The 24,811-nt window shown below is 35.0% G+C and overlaps 2 protein-coding genes across 2 annotated transcripts; both read left to right on the top strand.

Annotated features, from left to right (window-relative positions):
* The first annotated feature begins 4,924 nt into the window (after nucleotides 1-4,924).
* LOC132278673 (cytochrome P450 CYP82D47-like) lies at nucleotides 4,925-7,810 on the top strand. The gene is made up of 2 exons (XM_059780515.1): nucleotides 4,925-5,997; nucleotides 7,040-7,810. The coding sequence occupies exons 1-2, from the start codon at nucleotides 5,038-5,040 to the stop codon at nucleotides 7,661-7,663; spliced, it is 1,584 nt and encodes a 527-aa protein (XP_059636498.1). The 5' UTR covers nucleotides 4,925-5,037; the 3' UTR covers nucleotides 7,664-7,810.
* Nucleotides 7,811-18,904: 11,094 nt separating this feature from the next.
* Nucleotides 18,905-24,372, top strand: LOC132279623 (cytochrome P450 82A4-like). The gene is made up of 2 exons (XM_059781648.1): nucleotides 18,905-20,008; nucleotides 23,564-24,372. The coding sequence occupies exon 1, from the start codon at nucleotides 19,160-19,162 to the stop codon at nucleotides 19,805-19,807; it is 648 nt and encodes a 215-aa protein (XP_059637631.1). The 5' UTR covers nucleotides 18,905-19,159; the 3' UTR covers nucleotides 19,808-20,008; nucleotides 23,564-24,372.
* Nucleotides 24,373-24,811: the final 439 nt, after the last annotated feature.

The following is a 24,811-nucleotide window of genomic DNA, read 5'->3' as shown; positions in this document are numbered from 1 at the left end:
CACCGTTCTAAGCCCATCAAGCTTCGAGGGACCAACCTTCAAGCACCCTAAACCTTGGCATCGTTCCAGGCCCATCAAGCCTCGAGGGACCAACCCTCGAGCACTGATAAGCGCCGAATACTGTATATTCAAGCGCCCTAAATTGCATTAGTTAAGTCCGTTGTTTGTTTAATTCTGTAGATTATCCTCATTTGTGTGTTTTTATGCATTTTCAGGTTTAATTGCAAAAAGGGAGCAAAAATAAGCCCTTGTGGATTTTTGATCAACAATGTGCTCAAAAGCTGAATTTCTGGCAGCAGTGAAACCTGGACTTTGTTCGCCATTTTGACCTTCCAAACTCGAGAACTGGACTTTCCTCATAACATGAAAGATTTAGAGCTCTGAATTAGATTTCTAAATCTTCAAACGGTTTGTCATTCGGAGCTCGGATCAGAGAGTTATGGCCTTTTTACCAGAGGTGCGCAAAACTGCCTGGCAGCAATGAAATTCTACCTTGATCTTCATTTTCAACCAACCATTCTTGAGAATTGGATCTCCACCAAAACATAAAGTATTTAAAGCTCTGAATTAGCTTTCCAAATCTTTAAACAGTTTGTCATTCGGAATTCGGAGCGCAAATTTATGGCCATTTCATCAAAGTGGGCGGAGCAAATGGAGAATAGGGCATTCTGCCCAATTTTCGAGTGCTCGAGGCCCTATTTCGAGCACTCGAAATTAGGGCAGAATTCTACATGACTCAGCCCACTTGTGCTCAGATTTTACCTACTTTGGAAGCTTTCCTTTATGAGTTGGTTGGGGATGTTTCTTGGAGGAGAGAGAGAGCTTTTTGGGTGGATTTCTTATCTAGATAAAGAGGGGAGAGCCACACATTTTCTTTATCCTTCATTTCTTACAAGATTAGAGGAGAGAGAAGACAGCAAAGAGGGTGTTAGGGTGCACGAAAATGGAGATGAGGATGATGCTTCTTCCTTCTTTTAGCTCACCAATGGGCAACTAAACCTCATCTAGGGAGGTGATGAAACCCCTCCCTTGTAAGCATGTGTTAGTATAGTTTATTTTTGGGGATTACAATGTATTTTTGATAGTCTTTCCATGATCAAGAGCCTCATTTTTGTTGTAATGAATGTTGAATGTTTATAAATGATTATTGTGAGTTATTCATCTTGTCTTAGATGGTTACTTTTCTTAATCATATTGCTTGCACTTCCATGGTGACAATGGAAGTTAGATCATGGAATGGTTTTAATGGCATGGAGTTGGAGAACCTAGATAGTTCATGGCTTAGGGTTTCCCTTTGATGGTCTATACTTGATTCTTAGCTTTATGTGCATTCACCATTTAAATTAGGGCTTGATAATCCTTGACTTAGTAAGCATGTTCTAAGCTACATTTTAGTTTAGGTAGTTGATCATGTGAACCTTTGATGGTTTATTCTTGTCTTTCTATTTAAATGAACTTCTTGAGGATATTATAGCAACCTAGTATTGTTATGTATCATGACTATCATATATGTTGTTTTTCCCTTAAATTAATCTTAACCTAGCATGTGTATAGGGATGGAGGTGGATTCATTTCCCTAGCCTTCTTTACTTGTACTTCACTCCCTTGAATTCTTACAATTTATTGTTTTATGCACTTTTAATTTCCTAACTTAAGTGACATCCAACAAAACCTCTATAAACCCTTCATCATTCTAAGAATGATTCTAGACATTTAGGTTGTATTAGACTAGCGCAGTCCCAGTGGTTCGACTTACCCGACCAATAGCCCTATTTTACAATGATTCGTGCGATTGCAAAGGTTGATGTATAGTTGATCAACCGATCAAGCACCCTAAGCCTTGGCATCGTTCCAGGACCATCAAGCCTCGAGGGACCAACTCTCGAGCACCCTAAGCCCTAGCATCGCTCCAGACCTATTCAGCCTCAAGGAACTAACCTTCAAGCACCTCAAACCTTAGTATTACACCAGGGAATATCACTTTAAAAGGTTGGAGCCCTAGAAAGCTCGCCATCGAAGATTTATATACAGCACGAAACGAAGGTAGGGTCTTCACAGCTATAAGGAATCTATGTTTGGAAAACTTAGAAGGATCTTGGATTGGTGGATGAAAAGTCAAGGATGCCTTCGCTCCTAGTAAGGCCCAATTAACAAGATGATGTGATTATACACATTATGACAGCAAACCTTAAAATCGCATTTAATGTTGCGTCAGGCTTGACCAACCGACGGCCAAGCAATATTTAATGCCCTTGATTAAGGGAGAAGTGACATGGCAACGTAGTGCAAGGCTCGATGAGAGGATTAGACTCTTCAGACTTCTAAACCTCCAAGATTACCCACGTAATCCTGATTGGGAGTAATGCATGCGAGGAACCATGCACAAAAGAGACCATTGGATAATAACGAATGGAATCCGGGCCTATAAATAATATTGTCCTATGAAAGAATAAACAACCAGAAAGGGAAAGCTATCATAAGAGACTGTGTTCCTGCCCTACCACCATCTTAATCTTGGCAATTAGTCTTCTTCTCCTCCTTTTACACCGAATACCTCCTCTGTTTCCTTCGTATTTGTATTTTTGATATCACTGTTGTATACTTGTTTGTTGTTTGATCGAAAAAGAACCCCTACACCTTTCTACTCCTATGTACTACTATGTGTTTTCCACATAAAAAAAGTTTACTATGAGAAACACTAGAAAAAACAGAGCTGCACCAAAAGCTGCGGGTGCGTGGCCTCTGATGGGTCACCTCCATCTCTTAGGAGCCTCTCAATTGCCACACAAAGCCTTAGGTTTTGTGGCTGACAAGCTTGGGCTAATCTTCAACATAAAGCTGGGGCTAAACCAAGCACTAGTGGTGAGTGATTGGGAGATAGCTAAAGAATGTTTCACAACCAACGAATTTTGAACCCTAATTGAACTTTTAAAATAAGTCAATTTTGTGCATAAAGTTTTTGGAGAAAGTCTATATAGAATAGGAAGTTGAAATAGAGTAGGAAACAAAGTTACCAAAATCTGCTGTAGAACTTGAACCGGTTCAGGTGCTTTAAACAAGTTCAAGTTGGCCAATGTATTTTTATAAAAAAGAAGCTGAAATACTTGAACCGGTTCAATTGCTCTTGAACCGGTTTAACTTGGTCAGACTTGAACATGAAGATTTTTACACTTAGAAAAATTTTGGCAGCGCTTATTTTGAAAACATGCAATGCAAATAAGTGTCCTTGACTTCTAACTCAATTCTTAAAGTGTTTTTCTTACCCTTGTCGAAATCTTCAAGCTACCGAACACAAACAACTCTTCAATTTCGCTTCTGATCTAGAACAAATTTGGGTGCGATTAGTTGACATAGAGGTATTTTGAGCTTAAGGGGAGTGTGATCAGTCAACAAACAGCCACTTTTTGGTATTTTGGGTATGCGACCGATAGCATATTGGGTGTATCGTTCGCACATTGGTGCGATCGGTCGATAGAGGCACTGAGTCTATATTTTTTTCTTAGGTTTTGAACTATTTACTTTTCTTAGCCATATTTTCTTCGTTTTAGGTCTGATTTAGGTCATTTTTTTACTTAAATTTATTGTTTTGAGCTGGTTATCCAATGGTACACATCTCGTTCACTATAGTTCTCATGAAAGGTTCATGTTACCTTAGTTTCACATTATATTTGTTTTGACCTTAATTTTTGTAATTCAGACTCCATACCAGATTGAGTTTGGGTCTTCTTAATTGGGACACGAATCACCTGCAATGAGGCTCCCATGCAGTTTCCTGCTGTAACTTTTAAGTGATCCATATTTGGCCACATCATTCTTCAACTAACGGACACTAAGGTCGTATTTGGCTAATTACACCACTATTTATAAGTATCATTTCACCACCATTTATAAATAATATCACATAGTCTAAAAAGTAATGTTACATATAAGTATAACTCAATTTAACATATCATTTATGTTATTATTTGAAATTAAAAGTGGTGATGTTTCCTTTTACAAATGGTGATGTTACTTTTTAGACTCTGTGATGTTATTTATAAATAGTGGTGAAATATAAAAATAGTCTAAAAAGTAACATCACCACCATTTATAAGTATCTTTCACCCTTAAAAAGTGGTGGTGTTACTTTTTAAACTATGTGACGTTACTTATAAATGGTGGTGATGTTACTTTTTACATTATGTAATATTACTTTTAAACTTTTGTGACATTATTTAAAAATGGTGGTGAAATGTTACTTATAAATAGTGGTTCAATTACGAAACAGAGTGTTAGTATTTATTAAATGGAATAAAACGTGACCAAATCAAGATTTTTAAAAAACAACATAAAAATTGCACAAGGTTATTTGCGCCCTCTTAATTGATAGTATATCAGATCACGAGATTTGGGCGTCACACTGCCCTTGGCATACGTTGCTTTCGTCACTGAACAAGCACTTTCCATTGCCATACGTTGCTTTCGTCACTAAACTAAGCACTTTCCATTGAACAATTATGAATCATAGAATGGGTTTGGTCTTGTCCTTTTCTGTATTGTAATTATTTTTTAAAAACAATGTCAACAAACGTCTACCACAAAACAATTATAACTTCACCAGTCCCTTTCCCTTCCTCTTTCGGTCACCAAAAATTTTCCTATCGGGAGATGTACCGAAGCTAATCAATGACGAAACCTTGATTATTCCAAACAAACACGTGGCAAGTAATGGTGAACAATGAATGAACACGCGTACGGGTCTTCACCACGAAGGTAATATTGTCGCTTGAACATGTTATTTTAAAATATAGTAATACAAAGCTAAATTAATTTTTGAATTAGGATAATAATTTTGAAACAACTTAATATAAAATAACAATAGCTGATAAAATTCTAAATGAACACTTTTCATTTTATTAATGTTTTTTTTTTTTTTTTATGTGTTTTAGTGTAGGTTCTCCCGCACTATGTGAAGCCAAATATGATAAATATTATTTTTGTGACTTTCTATAAAGTCGGTCCCCGTTCATTGATTGTCCCCACTCAAAACTTGAATCCATGGAGTTTCCTCTTTCACTCACAGCAACTAAAATGGTTAGCATCTTTGCCTTTCTACTCCTTATGTACTATGTGTTTTCCATATCAAAAAAGTTTACAAAGAGAAACACTAGACGGATCAGAGCTCCACCAGAAGCTGCGGGTGCATGGCCTCTGATGGGTCACCTCCATCTCTTAGGAGCCTCTCAATTGCCACACAAAGCCTTAGGTTCTATGGCTGACAAGTACGGGCCAATCTTCACCATAAAGCTCGGGCTAAACCAAGCACTAGTGGTGAGTGATTGGGAGATAGCTAAAGAATGTTTCACCACCAACGACAAGGTCTTCGCCACCCGTCCAAAGTCTCTAGCAGTGGAGCTCTTGGGCTACAACTATGCCATGTTTGGTTTGGGTCCTTACGGCCATTACTGGCGCCAAGTCCGAAAGATAGTCACGCTTGAGATTCTCTCCAACCGCCGGCTTGACATGCTAGGACATGTCCGAGTCTCAGAGGTAAGAACAGCCATAAGAGAGGCATATGACTTATGGGTTCAGAAAAGAACTGATACAAATGTGGTCAAGTTGGAGATGAAGCAATGGTTCGGAGATTTAACCCTAAATATGATGGTTAGGATTCTTGCAGGAAAGCGATATTCGCGTGACGAGGAAGAGGGAGAACGATTTGGAAAGGTCATCAGAGAGTTCTTTGAATTGCTGGGGGCGTTTGTGGTGTCTGATGCGATTCCTTTTCTGAGGTGTTTGGATTTGGGAGGGTACGTGAAGGCCATGAAGAAGACAGCAAAAGAAATGGATAATATAGCTGAAGGTTGGTTAGAGGAGCATAAAAGAAAGAGAGATTTTGGGATAGTAAAGAGTGTTCAGCAAGACTTCATGGATGTGATGCTGTCCATTCTTGACCATACCGGGGCTGAAGAACTTCCCGGTTTTGACGCTGATACAATCAATAAAGCTACATGCCTGGTACACGTTCTACAACCAAGTTAATTTTTATTTACATGGTATATATATTGCTAGATTTAGTGATTTAGTTAATTTTAATTTGTATTCACTAAATTTGAACACGCTCGAATTCATTTGATTAAGTTGGATTAGAGCAGATTAAAGGAATTAATTAATTAAAGGAATTCATTTTCAAATGCCTGAACATAATTAATTTATCTTAAAAATATTGCTGTCTAATATAATTTTTGAAGTTTTTAAAGCATAACCAAAATCTTTTTTTTTTTTCCTCCTTCCAACTCTATCCATGCTTAATTTTTCACAATTAATTGCACATAGTAACACATCACATACAGATTTCTCAGAACTTATGTAATTTTTAATTGCCTTTTTTTTCTCCTTTCTTATGTTTGTTGAATATTCTTTCTTTTGCCATAATACTTTTCTAACTTTAAAAATGGAACCCGAAAAAGTAGGTGGCTCATGTCAAATTTAAGTATATGTACATACATATTCATTATATATATATATATATATATATATTCCAAGCTAGTTTTTGTCTTTCTCAAGAATAAAGTAAAACAATAAGGTTACGGGTCAACTACAAGATATGGTGGCCTGCAGGTCAATGGATTTGATATTCTTGTTTTCGTTTTTTTGTACAAAGATAGATGCTCCCCGGAGAAATTTCGATGCTCTTTTGTTTTTTTTTTTTTTTTCAAAGGTGAAATTTCGATACTCTTGGGGTCGGTATTTGGACACAAATTTGACCATACATATGCTTTCAAAATAGGAAAGGAAATGGTCCCAACGCAATTTTAAAACCGATCATATTATTTAATATGTTTAATTATTGATCAGTGACTTATTTTATTTCTTTTTTCGCCTTGGTATTAGTTGTAAGTCACTTGAATCTTATGACTCATGAGGTATAACGTTTAGGAATCGACATGCAAATAATTTTTTAAGATCATGTTCATGAGTAAAAGTCAGTTTTATCCGACGTGTATGTAGGGGACACAATGCATGTCAATTCTGAACTATATATGACCATATGATGCAGGCAATTCTAACAGCAGCCACTGATACTACAACTGTGACCCTAACATGGGCTCTCTCATTGCTCCTAAACAATCGACATGTTCTTAAAAAGGTTCAAGACGAGCTCGATGTTCACATTGGAAGAGAACGACGAGTGGATGAGACCGATATGAAGAACTTAGTCTACCTCCAAGTCGTCCTCAAAGAAACATTGCGTTTGTACCCAGCCGCACCACTTTCTGTACCACACGAGTCCATGGAGGACTGCATTGTGGGTGGTTACCACATTCCGAAGGGCACCCGTCTATTGGTGAACCTATGGAAGGTACACCGGGATCCTCATGTCTGGTTGGATCCAAACGAGTTTCGACCAGAGAGATTCTTAACGAGCCACAAGGATGTCGATGTTAAGGGGCAGCATTTCGAGTTGATACCATTTGGCAGTGGACGAAGAATGTGTCCTGGAATTTCTTTGAGCCTCCAAGTCATGCAATTCACCCTGGCTAGTTTGATTCATGGATTTGAATTTGGAACTCCTTTCGACGAAGCTGTGAATATGAGTGAGAGCTTTGGGCTAACCAATATTAAAGCCACCCCATTGGAGGTCCTTCTCACCCCACGTTTGCCTGCTAACCTTTATATATGATAGCTAGCTACACAATGGGAAATGTTAGGAAATAATGAGTGAGATATGATCAAATACATGGGATCATTGTGTATATGTGTAAGTGGTTCATGGATGGTTGAATATGGAGCACGAACAATAAATATGGGTCTGTATCTTAGAGATGCTTATAGTGTTCTTGGATGATTTAATTCAATTTTTTTTTTCCTTGGGTAAGTCAAAATTTTGATTTATTATTTATTTAAATCAATGGAATATATAAAAAAAAAAAGTGCAGAGCACCAAACCACAATGTGTTTGCTTAACCGTACAAATAAACCAGGGCATCAACCAGATAATCTTAAACTAAATGGACTAACTGAGTACGAATAAATCCGAAACAAACAGTTCATTAAGAGCTCTATTCGAAGATAGTATCTTCAATCTGCCAAGCTAATATGCCTATTGGGAGCTGTGTCTGGATATTCTTGTTAAAAAATCTCAGTGACACTGGAGAGCGTAAGTCAATGGCTAATCCCCACTTTCACCCCACCTACGCTGACACGGGGACAAAAGATGGCTCTAGCAACAAAAATTTAATAGCATTTATTAAAAAATGTTCTTAGAAAATAATTTTTTTGACAAAATCATATAAAATTTGCTGTGAAAAAGTTTTAAAAAAATGGGGTCATATATATATATATTTTCTCACTCCTCATTCTTTATCAGAATAAAGTGTTTTTTTTTTTTTTTCTCAGTATTCACCCTCAGTTGTCACTCTTCTTTCTTGCTATTCATCATAAACTCCTTGTCCTCGCTCAATTCCCAAATTGATTTATCATACTCTGCAAGAAACAACAATGTTCATGGATTGGATGGCAACAGGAGGAGTTGGCTAAACCCTACTCCGCCTGTTAGTAAATATATCATACCAACTTCACTCCTATTTCGGAAGCGGTTTATAATTATTATACCATCTTCGTCCCTACTCTGATAGACAAAATACCGACTCCATTTCACGTACTTCGTTTACTTGCGAGGCGGGACAGGATGGATTGGGTTATGCCACTGTTATTAGGTAATAAAAATAAATAAAAAAAATACTTCAAAGTGTTCAAATTGGACTGATAAATAAGATGGTCTAACTTATAAATTATTAAGTAGTGAATTTTAATATACTAACGGACATTTCCAACAAAATAACAAAAGTCTTAAAAATATAAAATATATATTTTATATAAAAAAATTAAAAGGTACATATATAATCATGCGTGATCATCACTAAATTCGCTCCCAATTTTAAATTTTCAGTTATTTTTATTATACCCATCTCAAACAGATGGCCTAATTAAAGTTGGGCCTATTGAAAACCCAATTGAAGACTGTAGCTAGTGGCTATATATATATATATATATATAATGTCACCCACTTGTTTGCATCTCACAAGCTTTACTTTACACAGATTGGAGTGTTCTCTTTTGTGAGAAATTATTAGATGGCGTCAATGGTTAGGGCCAATTACTAATCCACACCCGAGTGGTGTGATTTTTTCTTTTTCTTCTTTTCTTTTTTTTTTTTTTCCACAAGTGACGTGATTGATATGCTGCATTTTTATAATATTATTTGTGTATCAATTATTGGTCGGTCGGGATCAATAATCTCGAATCATATAATAATTTCGCTAATATGTGTTTGAGTAATATTTGTGAGAAATTATTAAATTGTGTCAGCTTTATTCATAAATTTACTTGTGTATCAATTAGTGATTGGTCAGATCAATAGTCTCAAATAATTGAATAATTTAAAATTTTAATTGTACTGGTTGTAGTGATGACATGGTATCGCCAGTTTATTAAATATTGACACGTAATGATATGACTTACTAAAATAAAGTATTTTTACTTATGTGACATGATATAATTAGTTGATGGCAAAAATAACAAAATATTAAAAGTGCAGGGAAGTCTTTCCCTTGCACAAATAACAAAGTATTAAAAGTGCACGGAAGTCTTTCCCCTCCATTAGCTAGTTCATGTTTGAGTAAGTTTTCTTGTCCCGTATTCTTAATGTCTATTTTTAAGATCATGACTATAATAATATGAAAAGAGAAAATGTCAAGTACCATAAAAAAAAAGATTATATTTTTTTTCTCTCTTTACTCAATTTAATTCATAACAAATTTGTAGTCTAGTACGTGGTACTTATTCACCTTTCAAAACAGGAGGTCGATGTTTCAAAGTTCCATATGGGCAAAAGGATGTGCTAGTGTGTCTTGCAATGATTAAGAAACAAATAAAATGATATGTGTGTGTGTGTGTGTATAATATATTGTTGCAAAGATTATGATAATAATTCACAAATTTTTTATTTGGTTTAAATTTTTATAACCCAAAACTAAAATGATTTATTGAAATTTGAAGGTTTCTAAAGTAATTTTGTTTGGTAATTATCTTTAATAACCAGAAATAGACAATCATAAATATGAACTTTAAAAATTTTGGAAGAATTAGCTTTAATTTTCCTATATAAAATTACAATTAATAACCACTACTAGAGTTTTGTAAACAATTTCGAGGGAGAAAATAATTAATCCATATGTCTAATCCGTTCTTTATTAAATGTCAAGTTTGTGGTAGTAAGACGCTGATGTATAAGTTGGGACCCAATTGAGTCACTTATCAAAATAACTTTCATTAAATTGAATCATAGAATTTTTTTTTTTTTTAAATTTTTTTTTATTTTAAACCTGGCAAGAAAACGGCCATATGGCATCTACAGATGCAAGAACAATTAACTAATGTCAAAACAAGCACATGCAGCACCACAAGACACAAAACATCCACAACTAACACCCACAAATATCAAGATAACAACCTTGACAATAACCTACATCTAAAACGTGTTAGCAATAATGGGAGTGATAGCTCCCACAAGCAAAGCAAACTAAGTGGCAAGGACTGAGATGGTTCTGAATGAAATGCATCCCCAAGATGAGCACCAGACTTTCCAAGTTATTGTTTTAAACTTAGCCCCTACCAAAGTCGATGTGATAGAGGCCCATGCCTTACCAAATAATCTAGAGCAACACAGCTGTTCACTCTGAGCTGTATCTTCCACCGACAACGCGATTGGCTCTTTCTTTGTCTAGGTTAGAGTCATGCCACGAAACAAGAAGATCACAATAACCCACCATTGATGTCTCCTGACCCAACAAGAAACAAAAGAAAACTTAACACAATAGGATCTCAAAAAGAAAAAAAAAATGTAAGTAACAATTGGAAGAAACCATGAACAGAAAGGTAGTGACCCACAAAGATTAATAACAGTAAATATAAAAAGGCGGCCCATGACTTCAAGATAAGAAGCGTAGTCACTACGCCACTCACCTTTAGTCAAACACATTATAAAGCTAATGAAATGATTAAACTGAAAAGCAGAAAAAAATATAACCTCTAAATATATAAATCTGCACCGCTTTACACATATTCCTGGCATAGACAATGACCTGGCCCACCCACAACCAAAATAGCATTTTGAAAATATCACTTCCGTACATCGGCCATGATGACAAAGCTTCACCAACCGAAAACCCAAGAGCTAACTTCCAAAGCCGACCCATCGAGAAACCGCCGAACACAACCGCACAAGCACCATAGACGTCTGATGCCGGCAAGGTGCTCAGATTCTTCAGCTCCACCCCCCATGTAACGAACCACTCCATCACATGGTATGATATTGTCCGCACAGTTTTGCTCTTGGGTTTCACCCCAAAAGGCCTCATACCATGTGGTGGAGTGGGTCGTTACAAATGGTATCAGAGCCTGACCCAGCCGGAAGTGTGCCGACGAAGACGTCGGGCCTCCAAGGGGGGTGAATTGTGATGACCTTGTGGGCAGGTGCGAGAGACACTGTCAGGCTACCACACTGGAGAGCTACGGGTGCACAGTCCCACATCGCCTGGGTAGAGGAAAGGTGAAGTGCTTATATGTAAGTGTGTCACCTCCAATTGGTATGAGGCCTTTTGGGGTGAAGCCCAAGAGCAAAACCATGAGGGCTCAGGCCCAAAGCGGACAATATTATACCATGTGGTGGAGTGGGTCGTTACACCCCATAACAAATCACCCCATAAATAGAAGCGCCATAAAGGATCGTTCAGAAAGATCCATCTCCGGCGACCCGAGAATACCACCGCCGCACGTATCCATTGAGTCTACCCCTCCATGTGACGCCTACGCACAATTCTCCTCACCGAGGCTTCCAAAGAACACCATGTGAGATATTATTTTATTTGACAATTATCGTAAACAAAACAAGTTCATGTCGAGTTGTAATTCCAGTTACTAGTTCTGCAAGTTATCAAGATCGACGGTGACTACGGAATTGGAGAGGTCGTTCAAAGTGACCACAATTGAGATCATTTGAAGAAAAAGGTAAGAACAACACATTAGGAATTATTCTAAACAGGGTTGGACACATTCTACACTTTCCATAATTTTCAGAACTTATCGTAGAATGATTTTAGGCTGAATGAACCAAGTTATTCAAGTCTACCAAACTTGAACTAGTTCAGCCCCTCTGAACTGGTTCAAGATGCTCAAGATTGGCTTCAAATAAACTCTGCCAATCTTGAACCGGTTCAGCCCCTCTGAACCGGTTCAAGTAGTCTTAATCAGTTTCCAACTTTCAGTTTCCTGTTTCAGAATTGTTTCCTAGTTGGTCTAGAATTGTACCAAGTCCTATACATGAATTTTTTTTTCATATTTTAAGAGGGACTATGACATCCTAAACTCTATATAAACCTTTTCATACACATAAGTTTATTTACGACTTTTGCATTATCAGTTTATTATTTTTAAAAAGCCTTAGGAAGATTTTTGTCTTAAAAATTCTTAGAAAATTTTCTATTTGTCTTTCTAGAACATATACAAACACTTAGTGTGTTTAGAGTTGTGTTGTTCGAATCCTGATCGCGATCATACAGTTGCATCTACATTGATCAAACAAAAACAGATCTACTTCTACATTGAATTCAAACGATTGAAGAACAAAAGTAAAAACATTCACACTTTGAAAAGGTTGGAGCATTCGAGGAGTGTTGTTTGATTTACCTGCTACTCTTCTACAAAGATCAACCAAAAGTCTGAGGTCAAGTTGCTATTGGACGGGGAGTCGCAAAGCCAGATGATTGTCAGCAGTTGGTGTTTAGAAGAACGATAGGGTGTAAGCCAAAGTCAAAGTTCAGTGTACTTTGTTTCAATTATAGTGGATCGGTTTACTTTGGACTACACAGTCCACGAGGTTTTTCCCACGCAAACAGTTGACGTATTGTATCAACTAGAGTTTCCTCGCTAAAATCCTGGTGCCATCTCTAACTTTATTTTGCTTTATTTTATATTGCATGATATTAATTTATTAATTGCTAAAATAAAGTAAGTTAGAAAAACACAGAATCTATTATTAAAATAATCAAAACTTTCTAAATATTTTCTACTGCTTACAACTCACACACTACCGCTGCACATCTCCTTAAACAGAACAGATCATCGCTGGCCAAGAAAACCCTACCGTCAACCAAACCCCAGCCCCTAGTTGAAACATGTTCCACCAATATCCCTTCCACGATGCCCCATTCCATTGGATTCCCAACAAATCCAGGGGAATCCCAAGCAAATCGCCACAGTCTACCAAATCAAATTGCATCCAAACCCAATTCAAAACAGTACCCAGCCAACAGTGAAAAACACCCTAAAACCTCCAAATCACTATCATCGGTCGAGCACACAACACAAATTCACCTAAGATAAACGTCCGAGAACCATGTAGATGGAGAAAACCCAAAGGAAAATAAAACCTAAGATGCAACGACAATAGAGAACTTCACCAAATTCAAAGGAAGGTGGTGAATTTAGTGATCTCAATACAAAACCTAGAATAGCTACAGGCCAATGACATATTACTTGATTCGGATCCACACACGCAAAACAAAAATTTCACAGGAAACCCAAATGAATCTCAACACCGAGCCCAAAATTTCTCTATCCCCAATTCGTATAGTAGGCTACAGAGATAAAAACCAACAAAAACAAAAGAGCAACCCAAAAGAGAAAATAACAGACAAGTAATTAATGAAATAAGAAAGAAGAACAGAGAATGAACCGATGCAATTGACCCGGATCAAGACTCCCACCAGAAGAGAAGATCGGATTGCACTAACTCTCGATGGACGAGAAGAGCTCCGATCACAGAAAAACTCGACGGTGGTGAGGAACGATAAATTGCATCATAGATTGATACTCATAACACGTTATTGAAATGTCTTTTGTAAGGAAAGTTTCTTCCATTTTAATATGAGATTAATCATTAGAAGGATTTTATTACTTCACCTCTTATTGTTGAAGTTGATGCAGTTAAGAAATTTAACGTGGCAAAGGAAGACGGTGGTTTTGATGAATTTCAGATTCAAATTGGTGAAGGATCATTATTTGAGCGGATTACAAGTGAATAAGTTTTTATTCAGAAGTGCTAATGAAAATACACTTTGAAGATTCTCATGGTAGTGAACAATATGATTTTGTGGTACGTAATTATTCATGTTATTCGCAGTCAAACTCAAAGACGAGTTTTTTTTAAGTAGAGGGAACTGATATAGGACAAAATTCTGCATAGTTCGACAAGTCTGTTTCGACAAACCAATAGTGTTTTTTTGGTGAAAACGATGAATTGAGAAAAACTCACTAGCTTTTGCTTATGGGCCATACTAGTCCATTTCGACAAACCATAATTTCTTTATTTATTTTTTATTTTTTTGTTTTCTTCTAGTGTTAGGTTTTCTTTTATTATAAATATGTGTACTGAAAAGTAAAGAATTAACTTTTATTCATTCAATTATCAATACAAATATCAGATTTCTCAGAAATTATCCTTCGTTTTGTGAATTCAAAACATCGTACTTTGTGGATTCAAAGTAAACCGTTCCTCATGAATAAATTTATCGCTTCTGCTTACATTAGGGGATCATGGACTGTCTGTATCAGATACGTTTGGATTTCAGTAAACAAACGTGGGCACTTTAGTAAAAGGGTTGTTCTCTCTAACAAAGTTTCCCCGCTCTCCATATGAAAACAAATTTGAAGTTGAATATTGATGTCTTCTATGCTTATTTGCATTTTTTGAAAATGTCCAAGACTTTTTATTCATGATTACTAGTACTACTTTGTTCTTGGCCTTATGAATTTTATAAGTTGTTAGACAAATTAACAACTTTATTATGGTTTAGTTTCTCAAATATTAAATATTTACAGCTACTTCAACTTTTTTTTGACTTGTATGTATCAGTGGTACTTGTTTAGTTTGATCCAGTGAGTTAAAAGTTGCAGTTCTATAATTACAATTTGTTAATTAGTTTCCTATGTTTTAATTTCTTAATTTAGATTGTTCATGTATGTTTAGTTCACAAAAACACAAGTATATATATCATCTTATAAATTTTTTCTATTATTGGTATATTATAACGTCCATACTCTTCAGAGAGAGGTCAGGAGTTGAAGATTTAGTGGAGTCATATGTGAGGCATATGTGTGTGAGTATACTAATATATATATATATATATAAATTTAAAAATTTGTAATAGAATTTTTTAAATAATTGCAGAGACTTTTTGAGATTGCCAAGAAGGGTTTGGTAATAAGCTACAGTGGACTCGCAATAGCATGTCTATTTTTGAGGGATACGAGGTGTCAAACCAAAGGATTGGCAAAAGCAACCAAACTTCCACCGACCCACCCTTGGCCAGCCGCCTTACATTTCGTCTTCCTCATCTCATTTTCTCCCTGCTCCCTTCCATGGGAGTGGAGAGGTGATGGTTCTTGCTTCCCACAAGCTAAATAAAAGCGGCGTGTAATACTAGGTACGCTCTGTGGGTGGTTTTCACGCCGTTTTTACTTTTGTTTTGCTAGATCTGCTCCTATTTGGCATGTTTTCGACTATACTGGGTGGATCTGTTATTTTATCTCCGGCTAGATCTCAAATCTATATCGGTTTTTGTTGTCCACGGCTAGATCTCAGGTCTATATTGGTTTTTGTGATCATCTACTTATACGGGGTTAGGGTGCTTTTCCACCTGTCAAAGGCGCCTTGTGGATGTAACTTTAAAGCTGTTGCTTTGATGATGGCCTGACCTGTGTATCACTCCCGTTACTGCTCGTCTCATTTGGTAGTTTTTATTATTTTTCTCAGCAAATCTAGAGCCTGGTCTTCATTTTTTTTTTTTTTTTTTTTTTTTTTTTTTTTTTTTTTTTTTGCTTCATGATTTGTATGCCTTTTATGGCTTGCCTTTGTTGCATCTCTACTGTCCTTTATGAATGTGTTGTGTAGATGCCATATGGCTGTTCTCTTATTGCCAGGGTAAAAAAAAAAAAAATTGTAGTTGGGCTTATAGAAAACCACTCTAGCTAGTGGCTATATATATATATATATAATTAATGTCTTCCACTTGTTTCAATCTCACAAGACTTTACCTTACACAGATTGGGGTGTTCTTATTCACAAAGATTATGAAAATAATTCACAATTTTTTTATTTGGCTTAAACTTTTTTAACCCAAAACTAAAATGATTTATTGAAATTTGAAGGTCTCTAAAGTAATTTTGTTTCAAAATTATCTTTAATAACCAAAAATAGAAAGTCATATATATATGCTTTAAAAATTTGGAAGAATCAGCTTTAATTTTGGGAAAACTACACTTAAGTAGATTTAGGAGCTTTAAATAACAAATCAATTTATTTTTAAAGTTAAATTTTCAACTTCGTCAAGTTGGGCAAAATAATTACATTCTTATTAAAAATTATTATTTAGGTCCAAAATACCCTCTAATTCTTATTTCAAAATACCAAAATATCCTTCCTAAATCAAATAATTCTTTCATTCATAAACTTTAGAAAAATAAGATTTCTCAATTGACTTTTAACTTGGTACTTTTGCATATAGTGTATATATTACCAAAATAAATAAATTAAAAAACAACACATATATATATATATATATATATATATATATTATAAATTTTGTGCAAAAAACTTTAATGATATCTCTTAATCCATAGGATCCATATGGTTCAAACCTGCAAATATTAATTTAGAAATATACAAATAATTTAATGAAAATTCATCATGTATAGATTTTTTTTTTTCACTAAGTGGAAATTCATCATATATATAATTTTATTTGCACATAACTTTAATCATATCTCTTAATTCATACCAATATAAACTTATAAACGTGAAAATTTTCCTATAAATATATATATATATATATATATAATATATATACACACACACACAGTACACATGCACAAAAGAGGGAGATCATGAAAAAACAAAATGGTGAAAGAGGGAGATCATGAAAAAAACTAAACAGTTACTTCAGTAAATGGTGCACCAGCAATCAAAATTTTTTTTTTTTTTTTTTGTTTTATAAAACAAGTGTAATTAAGTGAGCCAAAAATTTGATGATCATTTCAAGACATGCACCACATCAAAGATGATTTATATATTCTTGAGTTTAATTATATTTTTCCTTTTTGGGAACTAACCTTTGATTGTCTCATTTTTTACTATATTAAATCTTTTTTATTATTTGTATAAGTTACCGTGTGTGAATCTTTTTTATTATTTGTATAAGTTACCGTGTGTGTATATATGAAAGTTGTAGCAATATGGTTCAAAGTTAAAGGAAATAAATTATTTAAAGAAAATATTTAATTTTAGGGGAATAATTTTTAGTATTTTGGAATAAGTGTTTGAGGGTATTTTGGACATAAATAATAGTTATTAATGCATATGTAATTATTTTACTTAATTTAATTAAAATAGATCATTTTATTATTTAAGACTCCTAATTAAGTGTAATTTTCCTTTTAATTTTTCTATGTAAAATTACAATTAATAACCACTACTAGAGTTTTGTAAGCAATTTCGTGGGAGAAAATAATAAATCTGTACGTCTAACCATATCCTTATCAAATTTCAAGTTTGAGGTAGTACAACATATGACACTGATGTATAAGTTGGGACCCAATTGAGTCACTTATGAAAATAACTTGTCATTAAATTGCATCATAGATTGATATTGTTAAGACAGAATTATTGCCGACGCTAATGTCTTCGGCTAATCTTATAATCTTATCCATCCAAATTATAATGAGAATTATTCACCCATAAAAATATACATATATACATATAAAAATACATTATTGTTCACTCTGGATCGTTAATTTATCTGCTAAAGTATTCGATCTGTAGTCAAGATTCCAGCATCACAACTCCCGACGCAAATCACTTGTTGTGTAATTTCCATACTATTTCTTACCGTGAGCAGTAAGTGACCTTAGTTTGGTCACGTTTTACTCCACTTAATAGACACTAACACTGTGTTTGACAATTGCACCACTATTTATAAGTAACATTTCACCACCATTTTTAAGTAACGTCATAAAAGTCTAAAAGTAATATCGCATAGTCTAAAAAGTAATATCACCACTATTTATAAGTATCTTTCACCCTCAAAACGTGGTGATATTACTTTTTAGATTATGTGATATTACTTTTAAACTTCTGTGATATTACTTATAAATGGTAGTGATGTTACTTTTTAGACTATTTTTACATTTCACCACCATTTATAAATAACATCACCGAGTTTAAAAAGTAACATCACCATTTATAAAAAAAAAATATCACCACTTTTAATTTCAAATAATAACATAAATGATATGTTGAATTGATTTATATTTATATGTGATATTACTTTTTAGAATATATGATATTACTTATAAATGGTGGTGAAATATTATTTATAAATAGTGGTGTAAGTGTCAAACACAATCTTAGTATTCATTAACTGAGGAATGATGTAGCTAGATATAAACCACAAAAAAAAAAACTCCATTAGAGCCTTACTGCAGGTGATTCGCGCCCCCCACAATTCCTAACCTGATAACGTCCTGCCGTGTAAATCAAATATTGTAGGCGTGTCAATCAAATAGAGATACAATCTTATCTCTTTCGGTGTGTGTTTGGTTACAAGAATTGACTTAGACTTTCTGGTATAAATATATACTGTATCAATTTGTTGATTTGGACTTCTGCACCTTTATGTGTTTTTTATAAAGGTGAATCACATTACATCCTTCTTTTCTATATGCTTTTTGCACCAAATCTTTCTTTTCTATATAGATATATATATATATATATATATATATATTTTTTTTTTTTTGTGTCAAAAAATCCAAAAAAAAAAAACATATATATACATACAAAAATACACAATCGTTCATCATCTGGACGGTTAATTTATCTGCTAAAGTATCTGTCTGTAGCCAGATCCCAGCATCATAATTCCTAACTCATTATATATTGAATCTCAAAACGACCCAAACACACAAAAATCAACAACAATGGAGTCACTCTTCCTAACGCTTCCAACAAATGTAATGCTTGCTATATATCCACTTCTTTTTTTTTGTTTGCTTTGTGCTATGGATGACAAGAGTTGGTCACCTTAACACAGCTAGTAAGAAAAGAGTAGCACCCCAAGCTACTGGTGCATTGCCTTTGATCGGTCACCTCCATCTCCTAGGAGGCTCTCAATTGCGACACAAAACGTTGGGTTCTATGGCTGACAAGTGCTGTCCAATCTTCACCATAAAGCTCGTTGTAAACCGAGCATTGCTAGTGAGTGATTGGGAGATGGCTAAAGAATGTTTCACCACCAACGACAAGGTCTTCGCCAGCCGTTCAAGGGCTCTAGCAGTGGAGCTCTTGGCCTACAACTATGCCATGTTTGCTTTGAGTCCTTATGGCCATTACTGGAGCCAAGTTCAGAAGATAGTCATGATTGAGCTTCTCTCCAAGCCCCGGCTCGATATGCTTAGAAATGTCCGAGTATCGGAGATAAGGACATCCATAAGAGAGGTATGTAACTTATGGGTTCAGAAAAGAAGTGCTTCAAATGTGGTGAAGTTGGAGATGAAGCGATGGTTCGCGGACTTAGCCCTAAATGTGATGGTTAGGATGCTTGTAGGGAAGCGATATTCGACAACGAAGAGGGGGCACGAGTTGAGAAGGCCATCACAGAGTTCCATAAATTGTTGGGGGCGTTTTTGGTTTCCGATGCCATCCCTTTTCTGAGGTGTTTGGATTTGGGTGCAAAAGAAATGGACAATATAGTTGAAGGTTGGCCTAGAGGAGCATAAAAGGAGGAGAGATTCTGGAATACTGAAGAGCGATCAACAAGACTTCATGGATGTGTTGCTGTCCCTTCTTGACCATGCCGAGGCTGAAAAATTTCCCGACTTTGATGCTGATACAATCAATAAAGCTACATGTCTGGTAAATTCTCTAACCAAATTTTTTTTTTTCTTCATTTAAATGGTGTGTATATATGTGTTTGTATGCGTTGTTAGATTTAGTGATTTAGATGTAATTTGTTAATTCACTTGGTTTGAGTAAACTCGAGCTTGTCTTGAATTAATTTTGATTAAGTCGGATTATATGGTACTAAAATGAGGTTTTTAATATTGGAACATAAGCGGGGTAGAATCTCCTCTGGGAATATAGGAGTGTTTGGTTTTGTTTTATGAGACCAAATATGCCTTACGGATTTCATGAGGCTGATTTTTTTGGGGCCATCCAAATATGAATATACCTTCATTTAATAGAATATTATTTTGTGTAGATCTTCCAGAAAAATAAAGTCATAGGCAGTGTAGTCCAAAAATACGATTTAATTATACCATATATTATAGTATTATTTATTTTAAATATTATTTAAAATATAGTGTATATATATAAATAATAATTATTATAAAATAATAATCTATATATATATATATATATATATATATATATATAATTTCTTATAATATATATAGTTTAATATAATAAAATAAAACTATAAAATAAATGAATCTGATTAAAAGTCGAGGTTAGAATTTGAATCTATATCCTTAAGACAGATTTGTCCCGCTATGGTACTAACAAATTCAGTGGCGTCTATCTTTTAGGATACAACGACTTGTCTTCTTTCGGTTGTAGCACTGTAAACCAAAGGAATAGGCGAACTAACTTGGTGTAGTACTTTCTGACTCGACCTTGGACTCGAACTCACTGACTAAGGCTCGAACCCAAAGGCTAGGGTTCAAACCCTCAAATACTTATAGAAGAAGAGAGAGGAAGGAGAGAATTCAGAATTAGAGAAAATGATTCTAAATTGGAGTGATTTGGGAACCAAAGAGGGGTATTTATAGGTTGCATGGTGCCTTTTTCGAATGGGTGCAACCATTGGTTCACAATGGTTCAAGAAAAACTGCAGGTGGTTTACTTTACAGAAGGGTGCAACCATTGGTTCATAATGGTTCATAAAAAATTGTTTTATAGTTTTAATTTAAATTAAATACTAGAAACTGTTTTAATTCATTATGAAACCCAGCAAACAGGCCCAATTCGGCCATCTTAATAAGGCCAGCAAAATAAAATTAAAATCCAACACAAGCCCAATTTCGTTTAATAAAAACTTAAACAGATTTCATAATCAAGCCCCAGCCCCATACCCAGCCCCAGCGCAAGCCAGGACTGGACCGGACGGGGAGGGTGGTTGTTGGTTCGGACCCAAGCTTGCTTAGGTCCTCGCTCTCTTAAAAACATGGGTGCCCTTAGGCCAAAACCCAAATCCCATACTTGGTTTATTTAAACTCAAAATGGTTTCAATATTTTTCTAATGTGGGACAAGCATTTCCCACATTCTGCAAACCCATTTAGGCTTATCAAACATCTCACTTTGGAATGTGCTAATTTCTAATTCACCCGAAAACGGATTTGAGAAAGTAAATATACCACGTTCATCTCCTTGCAGAGAGGAACGTGCTCGTCTATAAATCCGTAAAAAATTCTTAGCGGAATCTATTCAAAATCTCATCCAAAGTTTATGTTTTTAATGCCCCCTTTTCCAACAATCCCCCACATGAATGAAAATTTGCGTAAATTGTAAATGAAAAAGGTACAGACATTAGATAGAGTACTATTAGAAAGTTATTACATCGGGATATGTAGCTTTTGGCCTTGAACCTTCCCTAGTGTATTACTATCGGATTTACTAGCTATCTAGTGAATATGAAGTCTTAAACTGTTCAGCCGTTGATGTAAACCAAGACAATAGCAAACACACAGTTCCTTCCCGCACAAAGTCGATTCTCATGGTTGTATTCATATAGCCCTGAACAACTCCTGGTATTTCATAAGTGCTCTAGAAAACTTAGCCTTAGAAATTCTAATAGAAGCGGTTCCGTTTCACACTCATATAGGTGACTTCTTATTAAGAGTATTATACTATACCCCACTTGAATTTTCAAGATATAAGAGTCATTAAAACCATAGCTTAACTTACTCATTACTGCAGGTAAGATTGTCTCATCATAGTAATAGGTAGAAGATTAAATCTTCCCAGTGCTTCTGGTGAGCCATTCAGAATTTCTGTTGTCCCTTTGAACCTAGATATTGGGATCTCCAATCAACTAGGCTGGGTTTCCATTAAGATGACTCGTTAGCTTTCGGCTTTAATCACATTCCCCTCGATGAACTATACACTTGCTCTCTTATCAAACTTTTTGTAAACGGATCCGCTCAATTATCTTTTAACCTGATATAATCTATTGAGATTATCCCACTTGAGAGCAATCATCTAACGGTATTATGTCGTCAAAGTATATGTCGAGACTTACCATTATACATATTATTTTGTGCCCTTCCAATTACTGATTGACTATTGCAATATATACATATAGCGGGCACATGTTTAATTAGGCCCATTTGGAATATCTTTTAAGAAATTATGAAGCCACTCTGCTTCTTCACCAGCTTTATCCAAAGTAATAAATTCAGATTCCATAGTGGATCTAGTAATATAAGTCTGTTTTAAAGATTTCCAAGATAAGACACCTCCTCCAATAGTAAAGACATAGTCACTTATGGATTTAGAATCCTTCGTATCTGATATCTAATTAGTATCACTGTATCCTTCAAGTACTGCTGGATATCTAGAATAGTGTAATCCATAACTTATGGTATATCTTAAATACGACCCTGATTATTACAGTCCAATGGTTATTTCCTGAATTACTTGTATATTTACTCAATTTATTAACTGAGTATGATATGTCTGGTCCTGTGCAATTCATCAAATACATTAAGCTTCCTATAATGCAAGAATACTCAAGTTGTGATATACTAGGACCAGTATTTTTCGATAAATGAAGATTTACATTAACATGAGTCTTTACAAGACTACTATCTTCTTTATTAAACTTTTCTAATATTTTCTCAATATAGTGAGATTGAGATAATACTAGACTATCTGATGTTTTAGAAATCTTGATTCCTAGTATGACATCAGCTATGCCTAAATCTTTCATATCGAAATTTTTGGTCAACATCTATTTTAAAGTTTTGATTATAATATTATTACTACCCATTATTAACATATCATCCACATATAGGCACACAATGACATATCCATTTTGAGTGTTTTTCATATAAACACATTTATCACACTCATTAATTCTAAAACCATTTGACAACATCACTTTGTCAAATTTTTCATGCCAATTGTTTAGGTGCTTGTTTCAATCCATATAAGGATTTTACAAGCTTGCACACCTTCTTTTCTTTTCCTGGAACTATAAAACATTCAGGTTGTTCCATATAAATTTCCTGCTCTAATTCACCATTCAAAAATGCAGTCATAACATCCATTTGATGTAAATTTTGTAATGCTGTAATTGATGAGCGCTGAAAAGTGCGTATTTAAACCCCTTAAGCTTAGGCATTCTAGTACCTTTATCTATCTTATTTTACCGTTTTAGATTGATTTCGTATTATTTCCATTTTCAGGCACTTATCCCAAAAATAAGCCAACTCAGCCAAATAAGAGCAAAAAGGGAGTAACTCTGGGATTAAACAAATAAAGGAGCAAAGTGGAGAAAGAAGGAAGCAAATGAAGCCAAAGGTGAGAAGCAGCAAAGTTCAATCGATCCAAGTTCAAGGTTCGATCGATCGAACAATGATTGATCTCAACACTTCAAGATAGATCCAAGCCTTGGCCCAAAAGCATAAAGTCCAAAAGTTCGATCGATCCAACACCACCCTTCGATCGATCGAACACTTTTGTCCTTATTCAAATAATTGATCCTATCCACAGCTGTACCACCCACTAACCACTTTTGTCCTTTTCCCAAAAATATCTCCCAAAATATCTTGGATTTATCTTTTCCCAAAAAGCTCAACTAGTTGGATCAATCTAGCCTAAGTTCGATGGATCTCACCAGTTCGATCAATCGAACTTTCTCCAGTGCGAAAAAGTTAAATTTCCATCTCATTGAAAGTTGTCCTTTATCCAATCATTAGGGAATATTGTGTGCACGACCCCAGCTCATTTTGGGTGTCTTTTGACCTACCTATATAAGGATAAGGATTGTTTTTTACAAGAGAGAGCCAATATCATTTTCATATCATCAATTAGAGAGGAATTATAGAGGAAGAGGCTAGAGACACCATTGGAGGTTCTTTATCAACAAGGAGCAGATTTCAACCATAGAGTTAGCCCTTGAGGGTTGGAGCAACATCACCATAAGTGGCTAAACATCCTTTTGGGGCTAGAGTTAGCCCCAAACATGCTTTTTATATCTTAATCTTGTGTATTATTAAGGGATTAGTGTTGTAATTAATGTTTTGACAATTTGATATATATAAATCTTGTTTATTCAATGATTTATGTGGTTTAATGCTTCCAATTGATCATTTCATTCTATCCATATGTCTATGTATGCTAGAATAGATGTTCATGTGTTTGTCTCTAGATTTTATGTTATTGATGCATGTCTATGTGTATTGATGCTATAGATTTGGAGATTATCAAGATATAATGCTTAAAAGAATGCTTTTGTGATTCTCTTGATGGTTCATACTTATTCCTTGATGGATTGTGCCTCTCCCCTAGTTTATTTTCATGCTAGTAGTGTAGATGTAGTGTAGTTGTAGTGTAGTGTTAAATGGGAGGACCATCTATGCTTGTTGTTTGATGATCTAAGCTTTTAAATGCAAGTAGTATATGTCTCTAACCTTGTGTTGTATTTGGATTGT

This window comes from Cornus florida, unplaced genomic scaffold (genome assembly GCF_030987335.1).
Source record: "Cornus florida cultivar Cherokee Brave unplaced genomic scaffold, ASM3098733v1 CherokeeBrave_3.0.0_Hap2_Chr10, whole genome shotgun sequence".
NCBI lineage: Eukaryota > Viridiplantae > Streptophyta > Magnoliopsida > Cornales > Cornaceae > Cornus > Cornus florida.
The sequence above is the reverse complement of the archived record's forward strand: the minus strand, read 5'-3'. Positions and strand labels throughout refer to the sequence as shown.